The sequence below is a fragment of the Ursus arctos genome, unplaced genomic scaffold (genome assembly GCF_023065955.2).
Source record: "Ursus arctos isolate Adak ecotype North America unplaced genomic scaffold, UrsArc2.0 scaffold_22, whole genome shotgun sequence".
Classification (NCBI taxonomy): domain Eukaryota; kingdom Metazoa; phylum Chordata; class Mammalia; order Carnivora; family Ursidae; genus Ursus; species Ursus arctos.
This window is the reverse complement of record NW_026622897.1, coordinates 8,073,962-8,098,230: the sequence shown is the minus strand read 5'-3', so window position 1 is coordinate 8,098,230 and position 24,269 is coordinate 8,073,962. Positions and strand designations below refer to the sequence as shown.

Sequence of the window (24,269 nt, the reverse complement as noted above, 5' to 3'; positions counted from 1 at the left end):
TAAGGCCCCTGGGTGGTTCAGTCATTTGGGCATCTGCCTTTGACTCAGGTCCTGATCCCGTGGTCCTGGGATCAAGCCCCACGTTGGGCTCCCTGCTCATGGGGAGTCTGCTTCTCCCTCTCCATCTGCCCCTCCTCTCCACTAGTGCTCTCTCTTAAATAAATAAAATCTTAAAAAAAGAGACAATATGAAGAAAACATAATGAAATTGTTGTTCTCAGAGAGCTAAGACATTGTAGAATCATCTAATAAAAATGGGTGTTATTTTAAAAGGAACGATGAGGGGACAAAATAAACTCCTAGATATTAAAAATATGATAGCAAGAGAATAGTTGGAATAAAAAGTTTATGTAATCTCCCAAAAAGCAGAGCAAAAATATAAAGACATGGAAAAGAAGAAGAGAAAAAGAAAGAAAGAAAGGAAAAGGAAAGAAAAGAAAGAAAATTAGAGAGCTGGCCCAGGAGAGTCAATATCTGAATAATAGGCATTCATGAAAAAGACGACAAAGAAAATTAGGGAAGGAAACCATCAGCTAAGTAATTCAAGGCAATTTCCTGGAAACAAAGGATATGAGTTTCTATATTAAAAGGGCCCACCAATAATGGCCCAGGACCATGAAGCAAAACAGACCCATACCAAGAAACATCACTGTGAAACTTCAGAACACTGGGGACAAAGAGAAGATCTCACAAGTTCACAGAGAGAAAACAGTAATTCCCAACAAAGGATCAGGATTCAGATCACTTTAAGCTTTTCAAAAGCAGTCCTGGGAACTACAAGACAATGGAACAATGTCCTCATTATTCTGAGGGGAAACTATTTCCAACTTAAAATTCTATTCCAAGACAAACTATTGAGTGTTATGGTAGATAGGCTAGATCTCAAGACATAGAAGGTCTTGAAAAATTTACTCCAATACATCCTTTTTTTTCAGGTTTCTGCTCAAATATATATCAAAGAGGCTCTCTTTGACCATCTTTTAAAAAAGAACTCCTCTTTACCCCATCCTGGCTTCCCTATCTTCTCACCTTCTCTAAAACATTGACAGTACATTTTGTTTTAATTTCCCTGACCCAAAATACTCTCACTAAATATAAACTCTAAGAGGGCAAGGACTATATGTTTACTGACCTGGTCTGAGCACCTAGAACTGTGTCTGATATACAAATGACCCTCAATAAACAATGTATTGCTTTGATAATTTTTTTTTAATGAAAGTAGACAATGGAGCAATAGCACATTGAGGCTTTTGTGTATGAGGATAAAATGCAGGCATTTTCAGAAATACAAGATCTCAGAGGTCTCACTCAGACCTCTTTCTGAAAGCAGAAAGCGTATTCTCCAAAAGGGAAAGAAAAAGCCATTCCCTATGTGGACTATGGTTTTCCCATTTTATTCTAACTACGAAATCTCTCTTACCACCTTAATTAGCAGATAAAATCTACCTCTGGTTCTCCTCTTTCACAAACAAAGAAGTAGCTTTCTCTGAATTAATTCGATCTTATTGAAATTCCTTAATAGAATGATTTACTTAATAGAAATTCATCCTAAAAGAAACAGAAAACACAGACTGCCAAAAGCCTCACATTAATAGAATTCAGCTGGGTATGGTTATGGCCAAGATCAGAATAGCTGATGCTTCTCTCTCTCCCATCTCTGTAGCCTAGCTGCAGCTGCCAGACATGAGAGAAGCTCGCTGCTCACAGCACAGAATGGCAGCTTTGAACCATAACTAAAGGCAGGCTGCCAGTAATCAGCAGGAGATAGCTGAAATTAAAATAGAAGTTAAGAGGAAAACTGGACGGCTTTTCAGAAACTTGTCTATTCAATTAAGGCCCGTTATGCTTATATTTCCAAACATACGAAGCCTAAAAACAATTTATTTAATCATCTCTGACAAATCCATTTCACTCATCAAATGTTCAGAAACTAAACTTTGTTTCCTGAGATTTACAGACATTGGCTTTGTAGACCTGGACAATCTTCCAGTGCAGTGGCCGAGTCACCCACTCCTTTTTTTCTTGTAAACCCCAGCACTGTTCACAGTATCCGGAACACGGTACTTAATACACTCATACAAACCCCCTCATTTTCAGGAGACAATGAGGTTCAGAAATGCTATATGGCTCGCTCCAGGATGTTTATACTAAAAGTTACATCTAGGACTAGCAAACAGACCTTACTCTGGATTTTTCTTTTAATGTCTGACCCAATTTAAACAGAGATGAGAGGAAGAGCAAGGACAACTTTTTTGAATCATGAATCATGCTGACTCTTTCATGTAGTTACTAGTTTCCCTTAGAAGTCAGCTAGAAAGATTTACAAATAATTAGATCGGACCTCTTTTAAAGGTAACTACATTACATGTGTCTAATAAATTTTCAAAAGGACAGATCCAAAATTTTATATCCAAGAACAGTCTCATTTTACCTGATGATTCAATATTTGCATACCCCTTCTGAAGAATACACTAACTTAATCTCTTTCTACGTTGACATCTACCATCCTCGTATGTGAAAGCAACATTCACCTGTATATCCTCACAGATTATGTTCACCTAGTGAACCTCCTAAAACAGGTGATGGGGATGTGCCTGGAGGGTAGGTGGGGCCACAACACTACCAATTCTGTACCCACTTCTGAATTTATGCTGAAGGCACTGGGGAGCCACAGAAATATTTTAAGCAGAAAACTACAAGGATTAAATCTGCATTTTAGAGAGATCATTCCGACGGCAACATGGGAAGATGGGTTAAGAGAAAGACAAATCTTGAGGCAAAGAGATGTGAGGCTGCTGAAGTAATTTAAGTGAGAAATTATGAGAAACTATCCAAAATAAAGCCACAATAGAAGAAACGGAAGAAGTGATGGCAGAGTTAAGCAGCACTGCCACTGGGACGCAGGCTAATAACTGTAAAACTCAATCATACTGGTGTTATAAAGTGGGTAAAACCTGCAAAGCTTACTTAAACTCCTAAAGAATGGCAAATGAACAACTTTTCTAACATGACCTTCATGCTGTTAAGATAGTAACCAAAGGCCACAAAAATTGTCCCTCCGGTTCTCTGAGTAGTCGAGTGTCTAAAGGTACTCTGCCTAAAACAAAGCTCCTTTTCAATCACCCCAGCCAGCATCCTAATAGGTCACCACTGAAAGGGAAAGACAGGAAATGAATCAATAAACCTCAGGCACATGCTTGGCCTGGAAAGACACAGCAAGCGTATCAAGGAGCAGAAATCTGAAAACAAAGGCCCTGGGTAATTTAATTACCAGGCCGGAATCTGCTGACTACCGGTTTAATTGTTTGAACAGTGCCCAAATTGACGAGGTGACCCCCCTAGGATTTTTGCACCATTTACTGCATGTGGCCACACAAATAAGAGAAACAGTTCTAAAGAATGTAGGCATCTTGAATAACCTTCATTAATCACACCTATAACTCCAAAGAAAAATTTTTAAAGAGTCAAAATCTTTTAACAAATAACCCAAGGCTCTTTTTGGCAAATTCAATTACCATTACATATGCCATGCTATCAGGCCAAGCTTCAGAGATGAGCACCAACTGCTATGTATGAACTGGATAACAAAAATGACTCAGATTTAATTTATATGTAGTTATTTACCATTATACTTTGAAAAAATTATTTTAGGGAGGTGTGGGAGTTGCAAGAAAGAATGTAACTGCAGGGTGGTAACTATCAGTAAGTACTCAAAAACTGCTCAGTACACTAGAGGAAGCCAATTTTCTCCCCCTGATTCAGTTAGTATTTCCTCATTCATGTTTATCTCCTGAAGAGTAAAGCAACAGAAAACTCCTTTCAAAAACTGAACAAAGAAGTACCTCTCACTGCTTAACCTGGCAGTGTTCTTCTGTTGGCTTCCCTGAGTGAACAAGGTACATAAGGCCAGAGTAGATTATTACATTCAACATTCATTCAACAGGTGTTTATAAAACTCCGTATGTGGTGCTAAATCCTCAGCAGCTTATAAATTAATAGAGATAAAAAGATACACATGAATACTTTAAATAACAATGAAATGCAGCGTGTAAAGTCTAAAACGAGTTGTATAGGAAAAAACTACAATGGTCTCATAAAAAAAATCAATACAGACAAAATTAGTTGAGAAAGACTTCATTGAAGAAATGGAACTTTAGCTAGGCCTTTGTAAAAAGCAAGATTTGAATATGTAAAGAACAAAGAGCTTTTGAAGGCTCTAGATCAATACCAGCACAGATATGGAAATTTACACATTTCTATTTTGAGAACCAATATGGAAATCAGCCTAGTTATGGGTTTTATGTCATTAGATTAGATTTGGTAAGAAGTCCACTGGCCAGTTTCCAAAATACTGAAGACAGGGGCTCAAATGCTTCCAATTCTCATGAAAGATAAAAAAGAACAGTTAATCCACCAAAGCAGACAAAACCATTACATGCTTTGCCTGGTTTTTGAGTTTTAATGACAACATTAAATTTACTGGTATCTACTATCATAATTCAATTCAATTAATTGACATGCTTAAGGGATAAAGGGAGGGCAGGGAATCCCTCAGGCAGAAGCAGCAGTAATGTGCCAAGTCACTAGGACAGAAGCAGCTTAAGCTCAAAGAACTTTAAGAAGACACCTAAGTACAGTGGAGTTGTTAAAAGCTCAGGCTCTGAAGTCAGATTACGGCTTTGAGCTTTGGTTATGCCACTTGCTTGCTTGCTCTGTGACTTGGGCAAACTGCTCAACTCCTTTTCCTCTATTGTAAAATGAAGGATTAGTAAGTCCCTATCTTGTAAGGTTTTTGAAAGGACAAAATGACTATAGTACGTGTATAGGACTTAGCACAATGTCTAGCACATGTAAGTGTTCAAGAAATCATCATCTTTATTGTTTTTAAAGCCAGGGTATGTGGAGTATAATCATGCTTGTTGGTCTTGATAAGAATCCTGGACTTTATTCCAAAAACAATGGAAGCCCCTGTAAAGTTTTAACAGTTTCAATCGAATTTTTGTTTTAAAAAGATGGCTTATATCGTATCTCTTATAAGAAACCCCAAAGGAAAAATTTACTGTAGAATATATGACCAAGAAAAGTTTTGCTTTGAGGAAAAGGTATCTTTCTTTCACTTAGACAAAATTCTGTAAATGACTCTATCTCTTTTTCACCCTGAGAGCTAGAATGCTTAGAGCCAAGTCTGAAGTTCTCAGGCCCTACTGCCTGCTATCTGTTTCCTTCTCCCACCTCCCACGACTATTTTCCACTCTTGCATATATTTTGATTCAATTATTATTATTTATATTTTAGAATTACTGTTTTTGTATTATTCTTTAAAGCTATTTCAACGGTTTATAAAATGAGGTACAATCTAATTAACCAAACAAAAATAAAAGGCATAAACGCCACAACCTCATAATGCATGAATCATGCACTGTAGATGCATTCCCAGCATGCTACCTAAATCACTCCTCGGGTGTAAACCTAGTCAGATGGAGCAAGAAAACCAGATGGCACAGGAAACCTCTCTCTATGCAAAGCAGCAGCAGATGAGGAGAGTGCAAAGACCTAAGGCCTTTCCTGAATTAGCAGGGCACAGTTAGGGCAACCAGTGCCAGGAGCAGGAGAGAACTGGAAAGTGGCAAGCTGCTGGGAAGTCATGTACTGGCTGCTCAAGGTTAGAAGTCTGGTTTTCGTATATGAACATTTTTTTTCCCCGAAAGAACTTCACCGTCTTCATAACCTTCAATTGCTCCGCTGTCTTTATTTTCTCAGCTCATGAGACCCCTTTGTTGCTTCACTTATCTCCCTCCTGAACTTGGATCTCCTGGTCAGCCATTTCAACTCTGACCTCTCTAGTCACAGCAACTCCTACATGTATTTGACCTTCCATTGTTCCAGTCCCCAACCTGGGTCATTCTTATTGTCCTACTTTTTCTCCTCCTGGGATGGAAAGCACTGATGACTGTGAGTCTACCGTGAACTCCCTCACTGCTAATTACTGACGCTTTTATTCATCCCTTGACTACCATATGAGCACCACCAGCTGCTCAAACCTTTCCCCGCACTACAGCGTCTAACGTACTGCTCTTTCCCTGATGTCTCATCTGCTACATTACATAATGAATCAAATCTATATTAACAAACTCAGCTTCTATTTTACCCCAAAGCTATATCCTCAGCCATGTCCTCAGCACCAGCTCTAATTCTCACTGGAACTGCATCTATGCACTACCTTCTCAGAGAAGGAGGAATTCCTCTCTTCTAAGCTAACCATTTCCTTTGTGCTTTTGATCCCATTATTTCGTCTACTCTGGAACCTTGTTTCACCAACCATCTCGTTTGCTGCTTATATTCTTTTCTTATCCAGCTTCCTCAAACACACCAAGACCACCATCAAAAACAAAACCTCAACATCATACTGAATTCTACAGACCCTAATTATCCCTCAATTCTTCCCTTCTCTCTTTCCTTCCACCTTGAAAACATCAAAAATACTTGTGTAATACCTTTCTTCCTGTTCTCACTATCCATGTATCTATTAACTTCTTGAAATCTGGCTTTATCTCCCAATTTATTGAAAAGTATTCTCTTCAAAGTCAGTGGTGATCTGCTGATACCCAAATACACACCTCCTTCACTCCAAGCTATCTCCCCTTTATCTAATCAGGACAGAAACTGTCCTTTCTTCCCAAGATTCTACTCCACCAATTATACTTCTCCACTTTTAAAGAAGGCGTAATCAAAACTCACTTCTTAGCCTTCTTCTGAGATTTCATTATTAATTACAGCTTTACTCATCATTTCTATGCAGATAATTCTCAACTCTATACTTTTACTAATAAATTTCTTTTTACAGAAAAGGATTTATTGAGGTTTAATTTGCATATAATAAAATGCAAATTCTTAGGTGGTTACTCAGATGAGATCTAATAATTGTACACTCTCTATAACTACCACTCAAAATAATAATGAACATTTCCCATCACCCAAGATAGTTCCCTCTTGCCACCAGTCAATTCGCCCCAACCCCAGAAAGAGTGAAGAGACAACCACTTTCCAATTTCTATTACCATGTATTTGCATCGCCTCTTCTAGAGCTTCACATAAATATATGCATACAGTATATACTCTTTTGTGTCTAGCTTCTTTCACCGGGCATAAGGTGTGCAAGATTTGTCCATACTGTTGCATGTGTAAGTAGTTCATTCGTTTCTACTGCTGTGTTATCTTCCCTTCCATTGCTATACCAGTTTGTTTTGGATACGTTCTCCTGTTGATGGACATTTGGGTTGTTCTTGCTGAGAAGAAACTGCTATGAACATTCCTGTACAAGTTGTTTTATGGACATTTGTTTTCACTTTCCTTGGGTAAATACCTAGGCATTGAGTTGCTGGGTAATAGGTAGATGTACACTTAACTTGGTAAGACACTGAGAAACAGTTCTCTCAAATGGCTATACCAAGTTACACTCCCACCAGCACTGTGTAAGAATACTAGCTCATATCCTCATTAGCATTTAGTATGATCAGCCTTCTAAATTTTAACCATTCTAGGTGATACGTAATGTTATCTCATTGTAGTTTTTAGTTTGTATTTCTCTGATGACTAATAATGATGAACAATTTACATGCATTTATTTGGCCATTTATACATCTTCTTTTGTGAAGTGTCTGGTTCCATTCTTTTGCCCATTGTTAAACTGGGTGGTGGTTTTTTAATTGCTGAATTTAAGTTCTCTTTTGAATGGTGTCTGCTTTCATATCTTCAACTGCCAACAGGTCATACCAAACTAAATGTCCTGCTATTATCTCCAACACCACATTTAAAATCTAATTTGTACTTTTCTAGTTGGGAACCAGAACTCTCTATTGCTCTCAACCACATCACAAATATTCTTTAATCACATTTGCTTTAAATCCTAACTCTCGACGCTTTCCTCTTGACAATCAGTAAGAACTCTTGAGAGGTGGAAGAGTAAATTATTAACAAACAGACTCTGGGATTGCAAGGTTCAAATTCAGACTCTGCCACTTATTGGCTGTGTGACTTTGGACAAATTACTGAATATTTCAGTGCCTAACTTCTAAGGTTTTTGTGAGGTTTAAACAAATAAATCGTATAAAGTACTTTAAATAGTACCCAACGAAAAGTGAGTGCTCAATAAATATTACTTGTTATTTTTAGAATTAGAAATGACTTTTGCTTAAAATCTTTTCTCATGACTCCAACAAATAACATCTTAATCTAGGCATTTAGCCTCTTACCTCTAGACAATTAAAACAGTCTGTTAAATGGCCTCTTTCCTTTCTCCTCTAATTCAAACTACCACATCCCTGCTGCATTTAACTGCCTAAAAAACTCCTTATACACATCACCACCTTCTGGCTCTCAGATGCCCACTCCAAGAAATAATCCAAACCCTTCATCCAAACACTCAAGGTCTCTCACAATTGGTCTTTATACACCTCTCTCAAGATATATCTTTCACAGGGGTGCCTGGGTGGCTCAGCATCTGCCTTCAGCTCAGGTCATGATTCCGAAGTCTCAGGATTGAGCCCTGCGTAGGGCTCCCTGCAGCAGGGAGTCTACTTCTCCCTCTTTCTCCGCTTCTCTTACCGTCCCCCCACCCCCACCCCTGGCTCATGCTTGCTCTCTCGCTTACTCTCTCTCTCAAATAAATTTAAAAAATAGAGTTAAAAAAAAAAAGATGGTACCTCTTACATATAGGACTAGGGAAAGAATTCAAAAAGTATTCGAAAGATTATGCCTAAAGTGGAAAAAGCCAGCGGCAGCAATATAAACATTTTACTTAGGGAAAAGGAGGTAAATCTAATCAGCTAAGAGAAGTGAAAGTGGTTGCCTCTGAGGAAGGGGAATGGAGGTGGGGAGGAGGATGGGAAGCTGTGCTGGTTTTGAACAAAGAATTATTTGACTTCTTACATTGGTACATTTCTAACTTTTTTAAAAATAAAAACTTGGAAGAGAAAGATACAGACCAAGAGAGACAAAAAAAAGAAGAAGAAGAAGAAGAAGAAGAAGAAGAAGAAGAAGAAGAAGAAAAGTGGATAGCATAATGTGCAGTTCGGTTGAAGAAGAAGGAGGGGGAGGGGGAGGGGAGGGGGAGGGGAGGGGGAGGGGGAGGGGGAGGAGGAGGAGGGGGAGGAGGAGGAGGAGGAGGAGGGGGAGGAGGAGGGGGAGGAGGGGGAGGAGGAGGGGGAGGAGGAGGAGGAGAAGAAGAAGAAGAAGGAGAAGAAGAAGAAGAAGATGATAAGTGGATAGCATAATGTGCAGTTTGGTTGTCTATACCCAAGGATAATCCATAGACTTATGGAAGGAATAGTTGGGTATATCCATTTACTTAGTGGAGCTACCCTATTTGCAAATGGAAGAGTTTGGATTTTATCCAAAAAGCAATGGGAAGTGAAGGTTATTGAACACGGTAGTAATATAAAAAATAATATCTGGGGAAGATTAAACAGGAATTGTATCAGAAATGTACTTGCTTGGAAAAGAAACAGGGAGTGGTAAAACATGAGTTCTTCATAATTGAGACATGAGGTGATGAAAGCCTAGATCAGGGTGTTGACTGTGGAAACAGAAGGATTTAATTTCAAGTCACTTTTTCAAGAACACAGGGTATGCTTTGCCAGCCAATTAAATATGAAAATAAGGTAATAATAATAAAAAAAAGGAACACAACACCCTCCAACACAAAGTAGGCACTAAGGGAATACTTGTAAAGTGTAATAAAGAGTAATTCCAAGGTTATAAACATAAAAGGTAAATTTTAATGTACGGTTCTTAATACACAGTTCAATGCTGTTTATGTGGTTCTTTCTCATCCAAGTCTCCAACTGACTTAAAACATTTTTGGTTCAGAATTCACTTAAAATATTATACATATTTTTCACTACTTGATTAATGTTCCATGGACTGCATTTTTTCACTTCTGTTTTACTTCCTCATAGGCTTCATGTCAGAAACTGGTTGGCTACCAGACTGTTCTTTGCTTGTACCTACCTGAATCTACAGTTTACTCTATCTTAAGTTCCATATTTACCCTAGTTTCTTTTTTTTAAGATTTTATTTATTTATTTGACAGAGAAGAGACAGAGAGAGAGGGAACACAAGCAAGGGGAGTGGGAGAGGGAAAAGCAGGCTTCCTGCCAAGCAGGGAGCCTGATGTGGGGCTCGATCCTGGGATCATGACCTGAGCCTAAGGCAGATGCTTAACGGCTGAGCCACCCAGGTGCCCCTATATATTTTATATTAAAAATAAGCTAATACATTTGAAAATCTCAAAATTATATTTCAATTTCTATAAAACAATGTGATCCAAACCTTTAACACCAAAAATCTTGGCAAGTAAAAAAATTTAGAATATTCCATTTTCACAGAAATGACATCTCATAAGTAATAGTTATTTCTAGCTTACTCATAAAACTATAACTTCAAGCTTTAAAAATATTCCATTGGGTAAATACTTAACCTCTTGACCCCACTGCTCTTCTCAACTACTTCTCCATTTCTACTCTCCCTTTTTGCAGTAGAAATCCTTATAAGGGTGGTCTATTCTGCCTCTCCATTTTTCTTCTCTTATTTGCTGTTAAAACTCTTTTATGTAGCTTTTGACCCACTCACTCCACCAACACTGCTCTTACCAACTGCCAAACAAAATGGTCAACTGTAATTCTTCATCTTTCTTGATCTATCCATTTGACATAGATATTCATTCACACCACCCTCCCGAGAACACTTTCCTCACTTGGTTACCAGGGCACTTCATTCTCTTGTCTCCTTTGCTGGCTCCTCCTATTTTCCCAAGCTTTTAATGTCTGAGTCCCTTAGGGATAGGACATTGGTCTTTTCACCAATCACACTCACTCCTTAGGTGGTCTCCATCTATCAAGAAATCCTACTGATTCTTCTTTCTTTTTCTTTTTTTTTTTTTTTTCGAGAGAGAGTGAGCAAATGCGAGCAGGGGGTGCAGGGGGGGGGGGTGCAGAGGGTAAAAGAGAATCTTAAGCAGGCTCCACACCCAGCATGGAGCCCTATGCAGGGCTTGATCTCATGACCCTGATATCAAGACCTGAGCAGAAATCAAGAATCAGATGCTTAACCGACTGAGCCACCCAGGCATCCTCTTTCACAACATACTGTGAGTCTGACCATGTAGCACTATGTGCACCGCTACTACCCTGCTGAGCCATCATCATCTCTCACTAGGACTACTGCAACAGTCTCCTACCTGCTCTCTGTTTCCACCTCACTCACTACTATCTATTCTCAATATAGCAGCCAGAGTGGTGCTTTTAAAATGTCAAATAAGATGCTATCAACTTCTTTGCTCAAATCCCTCTAAATGGTTCCCTTATTTTATTCAAGGTAAGAGCCAAAGTCCTTACAATGGCCTACAAAGTCCCCACATCTGCTCCACTCCTGCTTGCCATGTGCCTTTCTGACCTCGTCTCCCATTCTTCCCTGCTTACTCTTGCTCTTCCCTCTTGCTTGACTCTCTCCAGCCATACTGGCCTCCCTGCTATTCCTTGAACATACCAAGCATATTGCTGCCTCAGGACCCTTGCATTTACTCTTCCCTCTCCCTGAATGACCCTCTTTCTCCCATATCTATCTGACTGTGCTTTCTAGTCTTTGCTCAAATGTCAGTGTGGCCTTCCCCGACTGCTCTGTTTAACACTGCAGTCAACTTCTGTACTCCCCAACCCCTCCCTTTCCTATTCTATTTCCATAACACTTATCAACCATCTAATATACTATATAATTCACTTAATTTCTTTATGATCTCTCTCCTCACACCAGAATGTAAGATTCAAAACAGGGATTTTTGTCTGTTTTCTTCATGGTGGTATTCCTATCACATAGAACAATATGTAACACATAACTGGTTTTCAATAAAGAATTTTTGAAAAACTGACTAAATTGAATGAATGAGCAAATGTAAGAAAGAACAGGAAAGAGAGAAAAAGGAAAAGAACAGAAGACAGAAAAAAGGAGAAAAGAAAAGAAAGAAGAAAAGGAAAGAAAGAAACTTGCCCCAAGCAATGCAACAAGTAATATGGTACAATCCGCATGGTAAGCCAGATTTGCTTGGCTTCAAAGCCCATACCGTTCCATTGTAGCATTAGTTAAGAAGCTTCTGAATAAATATCTTAAGAATTTAAATAAGCTCAATAAGCAGTAGCATAAAAAAGTAAAGATATCTTTCCTGAGATACAATTAAAAATGATTAAATCAGAACTATTTAGAACTTTAAATAATACATTTCTCAAAACTACAGAAGTATACACATTTAAAAAAATTTTTTAAAGATTTTTAGTTATTTGTCAGAGACAGAGAGCACACAAGCAGGGGGAGCAGCAGGCAGAGGGAGAAACAGGCTCCCCACTGCGCAAGGAGCCTGATGCGGGACTCAATCCCAGAACCCTGGGATCATGACCTGAGCTAAAGGCAGATGCTTAACTGACTGAGTCACCCAGGCATCCCCAATTCTTCCTTTTAAAACAGCTAAAATTAAAGATAATTTTGATAGGATTGGAGACTTCTGCTTTCAACCAAGACAGAGTAACAGGGATTGGATTTACCCTCCCCAAACCATCCCCACAACAAATAAAAGACAAAAATATATGAGACATTGGTTTATAGCACACTGAACATCAGGCAAAAAAGAAGAGTGATTCCTGAGAGGCAGGAAATAAATGAGGTGAGACCCATGAATACCCTAAACTAATGCCTTGAGAGAGGGTGCAGGCCACAGGATAGGGAAGGAAGACGTAGGCAGAGCCCAGCAGAGTCCCTGAGTTGAGGAGAGAGAACTGAGAGTCTAGGGAGAACAAGCTGAATACAGGTAACAAAACAGAGTACCAAAGAAGAGAGAGGTACACACAGTGCAAACCTTTGATCTGCTAGGGTCCCCCTTGAGCATCCAGGAAAGTACTGACTGGCACATGTATGTGAAAAAACTACCCGAGGCCAGAGAAAGAACTGTCTACGAGGATTAGAAAAAACAGTGCCTGGTACCAGGAATACTGCCTGTTCCTACTGACCAGGCTAAAAAAGCCCCAATTCACAGGGCATTGAGTAGAGTACTCCAAAGTGGAAAATAATGATTCCTAGACTGAGCACTGCTCCAATCATAAAAGGAAGACTCAAATGATATAAACTGTTTCCAAGTAACTTAACTGTGTCCCAGATCAAAGCTCAAGAGGAGGTATAGGAATACAAAAATATGTGGCAACCAGTAAGGTAAAACTAACAACGTCTGATATCCACTCAAAGACTAGCAGGCATGTAAAGAAGCAGGAAAATCTGACCAAAACTGGGAAGAAACATGAACAGTTCAAAACTGATTCAGCACTGATAGAGCTACCAGAATTAGGACATGTGGACATTACAAGTTATTAAAACTGTATTCCAGATGTTTAAAAAGCTAACTAAAGACATAGTATATATAAAAAAGAAAAAAAAGGCCTTAATCAAGTTTACAGAGCAGAAAACTGCAATGTCTGAGACGAGAAGTACACTGGATGAGATTAATGGCAAATTCGACATTGAAGAAAAGATGCTAGGACTTGAAGACCTACAAATAGCAACTATCTGAAATGAAATACAGGAGACAAAGAAATTTTTTGAAATGGAAAAAAAAAATCAGTGAGCTGTAGAACAATTTCAAACAGCCTAATATATGTGTAATTGGAGTCCCTACAGAAGATGAGAGAGGGTGGGCCGGAAAAACTGGTCAAGAAAATAATGGCTGAGAATTTTCTGGATTTGATGGAAGCTGTACATTCACAGATTCAGGAAGTTCAAAGAACAGAATCATGAAGAAAACCACACAAAGGCATATCATAACTAAATTGTTGAAACCAGTAATGAACAGAAAACTATAAAAGCAGCCACAGAATTGAGCCACATTACACACAGAGGAATAAAGAAAAAGATGACAGCAGGTTTCTTGTCAGAAATAATGCAAATGGGAATACAGTGGAGCAACATCTTTAAAGTACTGAAAGAAAAAAAAACCCCAAGAATTAGAATTATATACCTAATACAAATATCTTTCAAAAACAAAGATTTTAGACACACAAAAGCTGAAAGATTTCATCACCAACAGACCTGATTTACAAGAAATGCCAGAGAAAATCCTTCAGACAGAAGAAAAATGACACCAGATGAAGGTATATATCTACACAAAGAAATGAAAATGTGCATCTACATACAAGGATGTGGCAATGATATTCCACTAGTAAATATGTAAGATTTTTAAAAATATTGAACTCTCTTTAAAACATAATTGACTTTTTAAATGAAAGCAACAACACTGTATTTTGTATTTTATAAAATAGGCATAAGTAAAATGTATGACAAGATCATAAAGCCAGGAGGTACAAAATAATGGTATATTATTTTAAGACTCATGCTATATGTGAAGTGGTGAACAATTACTTGAAGGTAGACTTTAAGTTAAAGACCTGTACGTTTATGTTCAGAGCAATTCACGTGTAATAGCCAAAAACCGAGACCAACCCAAATATCTATTAACACATGAATGGATAAATTGGGGTATATTCATACAACAGAAAGCTATTTACAATAAAACTATTAAGCAGTGAAAAGAAAGGATATGTTGATACACACAACAAAATGAATAAATAATAAAATAATTATACTGAAAAATGCCAGACCAAAAAAAAAAAAAGTACATACTGTATGACCACATTTATATAAAACTCTACAAGACACAAACTTATCTATAGTAACAGAAAACAGATCAGTAGTTGCTTGGTGGTGAGGCCGAGCAAAAGAGATAAAAAAGGGGCACAAAAGAACTTTTGGAAATTATGGATATCTTGACTGTGGTGATGGTTTCTTTCACGTGTGTGTGTGTGTGTGTGTGTGTGTGAAAATTTATTAAGTTGTACACAGTAAATATGTGCAATTTACTGTATGTGAATAATTCCTCACTAAGGCTGTTTAAAAACCATTTTGGATTTAAATGTGCAGGTTAAAAACCAGAAGTGGTTAGACTACGTTCAGTGTTCTGGCTCTACAAGAATAAAAATAAAAGAGATAAAAACTAGAACAAAATATTTGTAACTTTTTTAGGGTTAGAATGGATCACAGAAACCAATTAATTAAAACCTTTCCTCATTAGAGATAAAGGAACCAAGTCCCAGAGAGCTGTAGTGACTTGCCTGGGGTCGCACAGCTATAATCAGTAGCTTACTAAACTATATGAGCCACAACGGCAGGGACCAGGTTATTAGGTCACCAGCACATCCCCTAAACCTACAGCAATGCCTGGGACATAGCAGGAACTCACTAAGTGTCAACTGATTTTTCCCCTGGAAGGAAAGGTAAAAAAATGAAGATAAAAGGAAAGGTAAAGGAGAGAAAATGCCTCTTGCAATATGACTGCAAGTTTCTTCCTGTCTGTAATTCTGCCGTCTCTCTCACACAGATGAGGAAATTAAGCAATAGCTTTAATACATAAACATCATGAATACAAGAGAACAAATTATATTCCTTATCTGTATTTTACTGAATATTTTATTATATCTTAATGCTTAATTTCTACTTCATGTTGCCAACTCTTAAACAAGCAGGAAAATCAATAGGAAATACTCCATTCATAAATATTAGTGACATTTTCAAATTAAAAACAAATTTGAAGAATAGTGAAATACTTACCAAAAATTTCTCCATTTTTGGCATATTCTGTCACAAGGTACAACATATTTTTGGTCTCCATTACCTATTGATAAATAATTCCATATTAGTCTGACAGAAAAGGACTGCAATTCTTTTTTTTTTTTTTTTAAAGATTTTATTTATTTATGTGACAGAGAGACAGCCAGCGAGAGAGGGAACACAGCAGGGGAGTGGGAGAGGAAGAAGCAGGCTCCCAGCCGAGGAGCCCGATGTGCGACTCGATCCCGCAACGCCAGGATCAAGCCCTGAGCCGAAGGCAGATGCTTAACGACTGCGCTACCCAGGCGCCCCAGGACTGCAATTCTATTTTACTGCAACTCAACATTCTATGGAGTTACTAAATAAAACTACTAATGAAAAGTATCAAATTTATGAATAATTCAGAAGGTGGCTACGTCTGCAAGACTGACAATATCCTTCTGCTAACGCTTTTGTGAGAAATCTAGATCCTCACTTTTCCAAGCATGGTCCATGGACTGGCGGCAGCAGCACTGCCCAGGCAACTGCTAGAAACGCAGAATCTCAGGCCCCACCCCGGACCTGCTGACACAGAATCTCCATTTTAACAAAAAATTTTTAAACAAAAAATGTGATTGTTACGCACATTCAAGTTAAAAAAAATACGTATATAGGTAACAGGAGTTTTGAAGATCAACTTTTTGCCACCTTCTCACAGATTTTTCTAGCCCTGTGCTATAGGTAGACTTTGATTAAGAATAATAAAAGAGAGCTGGGTTCATCAGGCCTATAACCTGGGTAATCTGGCACAACAGGATATTCCTCCTACTATACTCTAATATTGCTACAAACTACTGTTATTTTAAAAACACTGTCCAAAATCTTCTTCATAACTCCACTGCTATACAGTTTTATTAAATCAGTTTTTCTAGGTTCGAAAAGGAAGCATGTCAGTGTCACAAATGTGGTATTTCATACTATACTGAACCAAAAGGAAATGAATTTGTAAGTACAAAATGAGTGAATTTTAGATGCTCTGTAACACCATCTCTTTATGTACTGGCAGATGATAACAATGAACATTTAACCGCTATCTACTAAAAGGCTGGAAATTGATTTTGCCCTAACATGTAGGTTTAGGACTATTCCCAATCAGGCCAGAAAACTAAGAGCTACCTACAACTGGAGTCTAAATAAGATAAATAGTAAGTCAATTTAACTGCTTATTTAGCTCAAATAAAGATGGAATTCTGTGAATCATGGTAGTTTTAATCTTAGTTTGGCTTGTGGTTCATCGGACTTTTAAGGATATGGGTTAGTTTTTTATAAGTATCCTCTAAGAAAAAAAAAAAAAGCTTAAAAGGAGAAATACATTGATATAAATACCACCAAAGAAGCCTTCAGCAGTTTTAGAACTTTAGGCACTGTTTCGAGCGGCACACCATGGTCTTTCATTCTAATGGTAATACTATGGTCTGCAATGGTCTCCACACCTTTTTAATTGCAAATCTCTATCACTAACAAGTTGTTTAGCCAAACGTGTATTACACATGCATATACATGTATATATACACACACATATGCATATGTTTATATGAATATAAGTAGAGACACAAATTACATACTTTGCCACTGTATAAACACATTATATACATTACAGAATGCACACAAGCAGATATAAAAAAAATAAGCATAGAAGTTCTAATATTTTCTTATTATGTCCAAGAGACACTTGTGCTAACCCATGTGAGTGCACATAGTGGTGTGCTAGTATTAGCTCTCTGTGGGGGGAGAAAAAAAAAAAAGGCCCTGACTTGTAAACAGATTTCTATGGTATAAATACTCCCACCATAGCTGATTTTGAGCTACTAACATGGTATTAGTCGGTTTGCAAAACATGTGAAAATTTAACAATCAGCTCTTACAAGCCAGTATAGGCTGAGTTCAGCATACCACTAGGTGCATGCATCGCACTATGGAGATCAAAGTCATTGGCTAGTATACTGTAACATTTTAGTTTAAAAATCGTTTTTCAATAGGGGCGCCTGGGTGGCTCAGTTGGTTTAGTGCTGGGCTCTTGATTTTGGCTCAGGTCATGATCTCAGGGTGTGAGATCAAGTCCCATTACAGGCTCAGCGCTGGGTATGGAGCCTGCTTAAGATTCTCTCTCTCCCTCTCACCCTTTTCTCTCCCTCTCTCTTTCTCTCCCCCACTCTAAAAAAATAGTTTTCTAATATAAAAATTCTATATATTAATGAATAAAAGTGTTAAAAAATTTCCTATTACATTATCATTCCTCAATATGAATTACTCTTTAAAAATCAGAGATCTTCCCTTTTTTTTTTTAAGGTTTATTTATTTATTCTAGAGAAAGAGAGAGAGCATGCATGGGTGGGGGTAGGGGTAAAGGGAGAGGAAGAGAATCCCAAGCAGATTCTGTGCTGAGCAGGGAGCTGGCCATGGAGCTGGATCCCACAACCCCCGAGATCAAGACCTGAGCTGAAACCAAGAGTCAGACACTTAACCAACTGTGCCACCCAGGCACCCTGGAGAAGATCTTCCTTTTAAAAAACATAGCTTTCACTTGAAGTGGGTACAATTTATTTTATAAAAATTATATCTCAATGAAGTTTATTTTTAAAAAAATGACTCCTTGACTTTATCTGACAAAATAACCCAAACAAAATATAAGATTTGGCTCTAAGTATTACAGAGTAAGCCACTAAGACATACACTATTTTACCTTTGTATTTTATAAAACATGAACAGTGTGTATTTTTAAATAAGCAAAACTGCCATACCCTCATTTATGGTAACACCACCGAAAGCCAACAGGCTTGAGTATCATAAATGCACAACTACAAACTTTTTAATTAAATAACTTACAGTCTGAGAGACAACTTAAAATTAAGCTACTAGTTTTTTATTTCCCAATTTTTTACTTAAATATAGAAAATGGATACTCAGCTTAATAAAAACCATACAATTATTCCTTTTTTTAATGGACTAAAGAAATTAACATAAAAGAGAAAAGATAATGCAAAAAAGAAAACAGGATGTGAGAAGCATGGAGAGGAATAAGGTTATATCCTACCTGATAAAGTTTGATGATGTGAGGGTGGTCTAACATTTTCATTATTTGTACTTCTCGGTAGATTTTCTCGAGGTTCACTGCATCCAGCTGAGATTTATCTATTATTTTTATCGCCACCTGTGTCCCGGGCACAAATAAATAAACTTAGTATATGATGGTTAACATTATCCAGTTAGGAATCTTTTGAATACAGGGCACCTGGTACTTTCTAAGTTCCTAGGACGACAAAAATACTTAAACTCAATACTCATTCATTCAACAAGTGTTTCTTAAACATCTACCACATGTGAGGCCCTGTGTTGATTTTGTTGAGGGGTATCCTCAGTGTGCCAAGGAGAATAACTCTGCAGAGTTACTTTAACATATTTCTCTCTTAATATAACTGTAATGTTTTACTTCACTTACAAACCGAAGAAATAAAAGCTCAGCAACTTCAACCTGTCATCAGCCTGCTGCGAAGTACCCATGAATTAATGATCAGCCAAGGAGAAGGCAGGTCGTATTGAAATACAGCTTTTCTAGGAAAGCAAGTGATATTTTCCAAAGAATACAGACACAGCTTTGGGGGGGGGGCTAAATATAAAATATTAAAATCAATTTATATGAAAGATACCAACTGGCTTAGTTTTAATTTATTTATTTGAGAGACAGCACACAAATAGGAGGAGGGGCAAAGGGAAGGGAGAAGCAGGATCCCCGCTGAGCAGGGAGCCCAATGTGGGGCTCAGTCTCAGGACCCTGGGATCATGACCTGAGCCAAAGGCAGATGCTTAACCGGTTGACTGAGCCACCCAGGTGCCCCTAAACTTTATTTTAAAAATCAAAGTGCAAAAACTCATCTGTTAGTAATTACCTAGTTTTTTTACTTCCTTAAAAGAATCTGATTTTTAAAAATATGGCCTCTTTCTATCATAACTAGATAGGAACCCAAACCACCCCAAGATTAACAATTTGAAGGAACTGCATTTGAAGGTGAATAACTAGGTAGTTAGAAATCAAGAATCATGTACTTTCTTCTATGCAATCAAAAAAGAACTGATTTTTTTTTTTTTGAAATTGTAGCTATTTGGTTAGGAAATAAGCCTTTCTGATTTAACTAAAATTTTCAGGTCATTGGGAACCACTCAAACTTGATTATAACAAGTTCTGAAGAAACTCTAAAATGTACTTCAGTCTACCAAAAAGTATTCTGAACATAACTCAGTTTTATGTTGTTTCAAGAAAATTTTTATTATTTTATGTGCTATAATAGTTCAATACTCCTAAAAGGTATCCAAGGATATAGGACTCAGCTTGTCAATACACTTAATTTCTTCAGACACCTGTTTATACAGTTATTTTTTTTTCTTTCCTATGGCTTTGTCCTTTGCTGTTACCTCTTAAAGCTCTACTGTAAGGTTTATTTCTTACCAATCTCTATTTCTAATGTGCTGTCCACAGCTTATTTCCTGATTTGAATTAATTGTAACCGAGAGAAGAACTCAAGCTTCCCAGGGGAAATCAGATTACTAAATATAATGCATAAAATTAAATTTACTGCCTAAGAAGAAAGGGGGTAGTTCCTTCTCTAGACAGTAAAGTGCATAGGTTTTGTGATAATTATTTTCATTATGTTTGATGGTATATTATTTCCATAATCAAAATATTCTAGAAAGTAAAAGGTGTTAAACTTTGCTGGATAAGGAGACTAATCAATATTGTACTTGATATTAAGGACATTATTGGACCACCCCAATATTTACTTAAATTTAAGTAGATTTAAAGCGACCCCCTCCTCCTCAATTTTATGATACAGCATTACCAGTTACTTTAGGTAAAAGCTGCCAGGTAAAAGGATAACTGCATATTTTAATTCCCCCAATATTCCTCAAGAAGGTAATACGGAGTTTCAGAGACCTGCTTATTTTGAAGAAAACGTCTTGCCCTCCAATTGCCGGAGCATGTCGAGATACCCCCCTCACCAAAAAACAAACAAACAAACAAACAAAAACTTTTATAATGAAATGGGTCAGAACCAGTTAATAAATTGAAAAAGAATATCTTGATTATCATATTTTTAAGACTGTAATGTTAAAGAAAAACTTTAGACACTAAATTCCAATTAAAGCAGGTATTACCAAGAGAGACCTTACACTCTTTTAAAACCTTGGCCTCAAACAATGAAAAACTGAAAAATACATAAATTATCTAAATAAACCTTAATAAGTCATAAATCACATTATTCAACTTTTCTCAACCAAAAAATTCTCAAATGACAAAATCTAATTCTCTCTTCAATTTTATCTTATAAATATATGGACCACACGTGTACATACTTATACCTTTACCCTGTTATCCCTTGCTTGGAAGGATTATGAAAAAGTAAAGCACTAAAGAAAAAGCATGTGTTAGCATGCTCCTATTAATAGTCAGGGTTTTTATTAACGCGGTGTATCACACTGCCTGATTTGCGGATGTTGAACCACCCTGGTCGTGGTGAATAATCCTTTTAATGTACTGTTAGATCCTATTAGCTAGTATCCTGGTGAGAATTTTTGCATCCATGTTCATCAAAATACCATTAACATTCTTCACAGAGCTGGAGCAAACAATCCTAAAATGTGTATGGAACGAGAAAAGACCCTGAATAGCCAAGGTAACGTTGAAAAAGAAAACCAAAGCTGGAAGCATCACAATTTTGGACTTCAAGCTATATTACAAAGCTGTAATCAAGACAGTATGGTACTGGCACAAAAACAGATGCACAGATCAATGGAACAGAACAGAGAACCCAGAAATGGACCCTCAACTCTGGTCAACTCATCTTCGACAAAGCAGAAAAGAATATCCAATGGAAAAAAGTCTCTTCAAGACATGGTCTTGGGAAAACTGGACAGCTACATGCATGACAATGAAACTGGACCACTTTCTTATACCATATACAAAAATAAACTCAAAATGGATGAAAGACCTAAATGTGAGACAGGAATCCATCAAAATCTTAGAGAACACAGGCAGCAACCTCTTTGACCTCAGTCGCAGCAAATTTTTGCTAGACAGGTCTCCAAAGGCAAAAGAAACAAAAGCAAGAATGAACTATTGGAACTTCATCAAGATAAAAAGCTTCTGCCCAGCAAAGGAAACAGTCAAGAAAACTAACAGGCAACCTATGAATGAGAGAAGATATTTGCAAATGTCTTATCAAATAAAGGGCTAGTCCAAAATCTATAAAGAATCTATCAAACTCAACACCTAAAGAACAAAAAAATCCAGTCAAGAAATGGGCAGAAGACACAAACAGGCATTTCTCCAAAGACATACATACGGGCCAAGAGACACATGAAAAAATGTTCAACATCACTTGGCATCAGGGAAATACAAATCAAAACCACCATGAGGTAGTACCTCACACCTATCAAAATGGCTGAAATTAACAACTCAGGAAATAACAGATGTTGGCAAGGAATTGGAGAAAGGGAAACCCTCTTACACTATTGGTGGGAATACAAACTGGTGGAGCCACTCTGGAACGGAGGTTCCTCAAAAAGTTAAAAATAGAGCTACCTATGACCCAGCATTTGCACTACTAGGTATTTATCCAAAGGATACAAACAGTGATCTGAAGGGGCAGCTGCACCCCAACGTTCACAGCAGCAATGTCCACAATAGCCAAACTACAGAAAGAACCCAGATGTCCATCAACAGGTGAATGGCTAAAGACGTTATGTGTGTGTGTGTGTGTGTGTGTGTGTATCTATATCTATGTATAGATATAGATATATATCTACACACTGGAATATTACTCAGCCATCAAAAAGAATGAAATCTTGCCATTTGCAACAATACAGATAGAACTAGAAGGTATTATGTTGAGTGAAATAAGTCAGTCAGAGAAAGACAAATACCATATGATTTCACTGATAGGTGGAATTTAAGAAAAAACAGATAAGCACAGGGGAAGGGAAGAAAAAAGATGAAAATTGAGAGAGAAGCAAACTGTAAGAGACACTGAACTCTAGGAAACAGGGTTGCTGGAGGGGAGATGAGTGGGGGTAAGGGGTAAGTGGTGATGGGCATTAAGGAGGGAGGGCACTTGATATAAGGAGGACTGGGTGTTACATGCAACTAATGAATCACTAAATTCTACTCCCGAAACTAATAAAAAAATTGTTAAAGCTTGAAAAAAACATAGGGCTCATCTAACTGCTATGAACAAGTAGACCACAAAATGTATAGTGATTTAAATACAACAAAAGTTTATATTTTGCTCATGTAGCAGAATGGGATGGGTGAAGATGCCTCCATGCAGGCATACGAGATTTAAGGAAGTTTTACTACTTATAAAGGCTTCCACAGTTACCCTAAAGGTTGTCTCCATTCCGGCCTGATAGGAAAAAGAAACTTGGAGGAGCCCTCACAAGATGTTTTTATGGGCTAGCTCTGAAGTGGCACATATTATTCCTGTTCACTTCACTAGTTAGAACTCAGTCACATAACCATATCTAAACGCGAGAGGCCCAGAGACAGTCCAGTGATAGGACCAGGAAGAACAGGAAACAATGGATTTTTGGTGTTCGGCTAGCAGTCTCTGGCATATTCTTCCAGGTGATTTCTTAACAATGGGATCATTACCAAGTACTTCCCAGAAATATAATAATGATGACAATGACTTTCACAACTGCACAGTACATTTTAATTTCACAAGACACTTTAACATATTTTATCTCATTTATTTCTCAACTTTGTGAAGTAAATGGAAGAAGCATAGCATCCAAGAGTTGATGAACCTGAGGTTCCAAAGATGTTAACATAATCTACAAAAGGTCCTACAGCTCAAGTGAATTAATGGGGAAAAAACCTCAGGCCTTCAAACTCCAAGTTCAATCTTTTTACTTTTTCAAAAATCTTATTATTCATACACTTACTGAGCACCTGTTGTGTGCCTGGAATTACAGTCAGCATATAAAAATGAACAAGATCTGATTCCTACCTGTAAAGAACTTAATAGATCTGTGAGAACAAAGAGAACACATTTTGGAAAACAAATTTTATCAACGAGAAAAAAATCTGCACTTGGGGACTTTTCCAAAGTGTATGAAAGTTCCAACATACCAAAGGGTTGTGTTCCAACATTTTAAAGGTAACTATGAGCTTAGACTTCTGGGAGCTTACTCTCTTCATCCCTTTTTCTACTTAGTTCTGAACAGAGTACCAAGGACAAAATCTGCATGGTCACAACAAAGTCAAGCAAGGGACTCTGAAAGTTGAAGGATTCCTTTCTTTTTGTTATTCATCTGAATTATTCAACTCTCCAATTCCTACATATGCATGCAGTATCTTTAAAAAAAAAAAAAAAAAACCTTTAGTGAGTTTATGTAGAGATAGAAAAATTTATATTCCTTCTGCTAGGGGACAAAAGGACGGTCTCCGATACAACTTTGGAGGGCACACATAAACTAGAAAGACTGCTATCAAACTAAATCTCATGTAAAAGTAGCAACACTGAATATTCAATCTCAGAA

General features: G+C 37.5%; 1 protein-coding gene across 3 annotated transcripts in view; it reads right to left on the bottom strand.

Moving 5' to 3' along the window:
- Window positions 1-24,269, bottom strand: part of SIK2 (salt inducible kinase 2) — a 133,269-nt gene that overhangs the window by 94,931 nt on the left and 14,069 nt on the right. For 2 of the 3 annotated variants that reach the window (XM_026505785.4, XM_044386671.3), the window contains exons 2-3: window positions 18,769-18,885; window positions 15,696-15,759 (exon numbers count right to left, since the gene is read on the bottom strand). The exons of the other annotated variant lie outside the window; for it this stretch is intronic. In XM_026505785.4, the coding sequence (XP_026361570.1) occupies window positions 15,696-15,759; window positions 18,769-18,885 (181 nt within the window). The remainder of the gene's footprint in view (window positions 1-15,695; window positions 15,760-18,768; window positions 18,886-24,269) is intronic. 3 annotated transcript variants of the gene reach the window in all.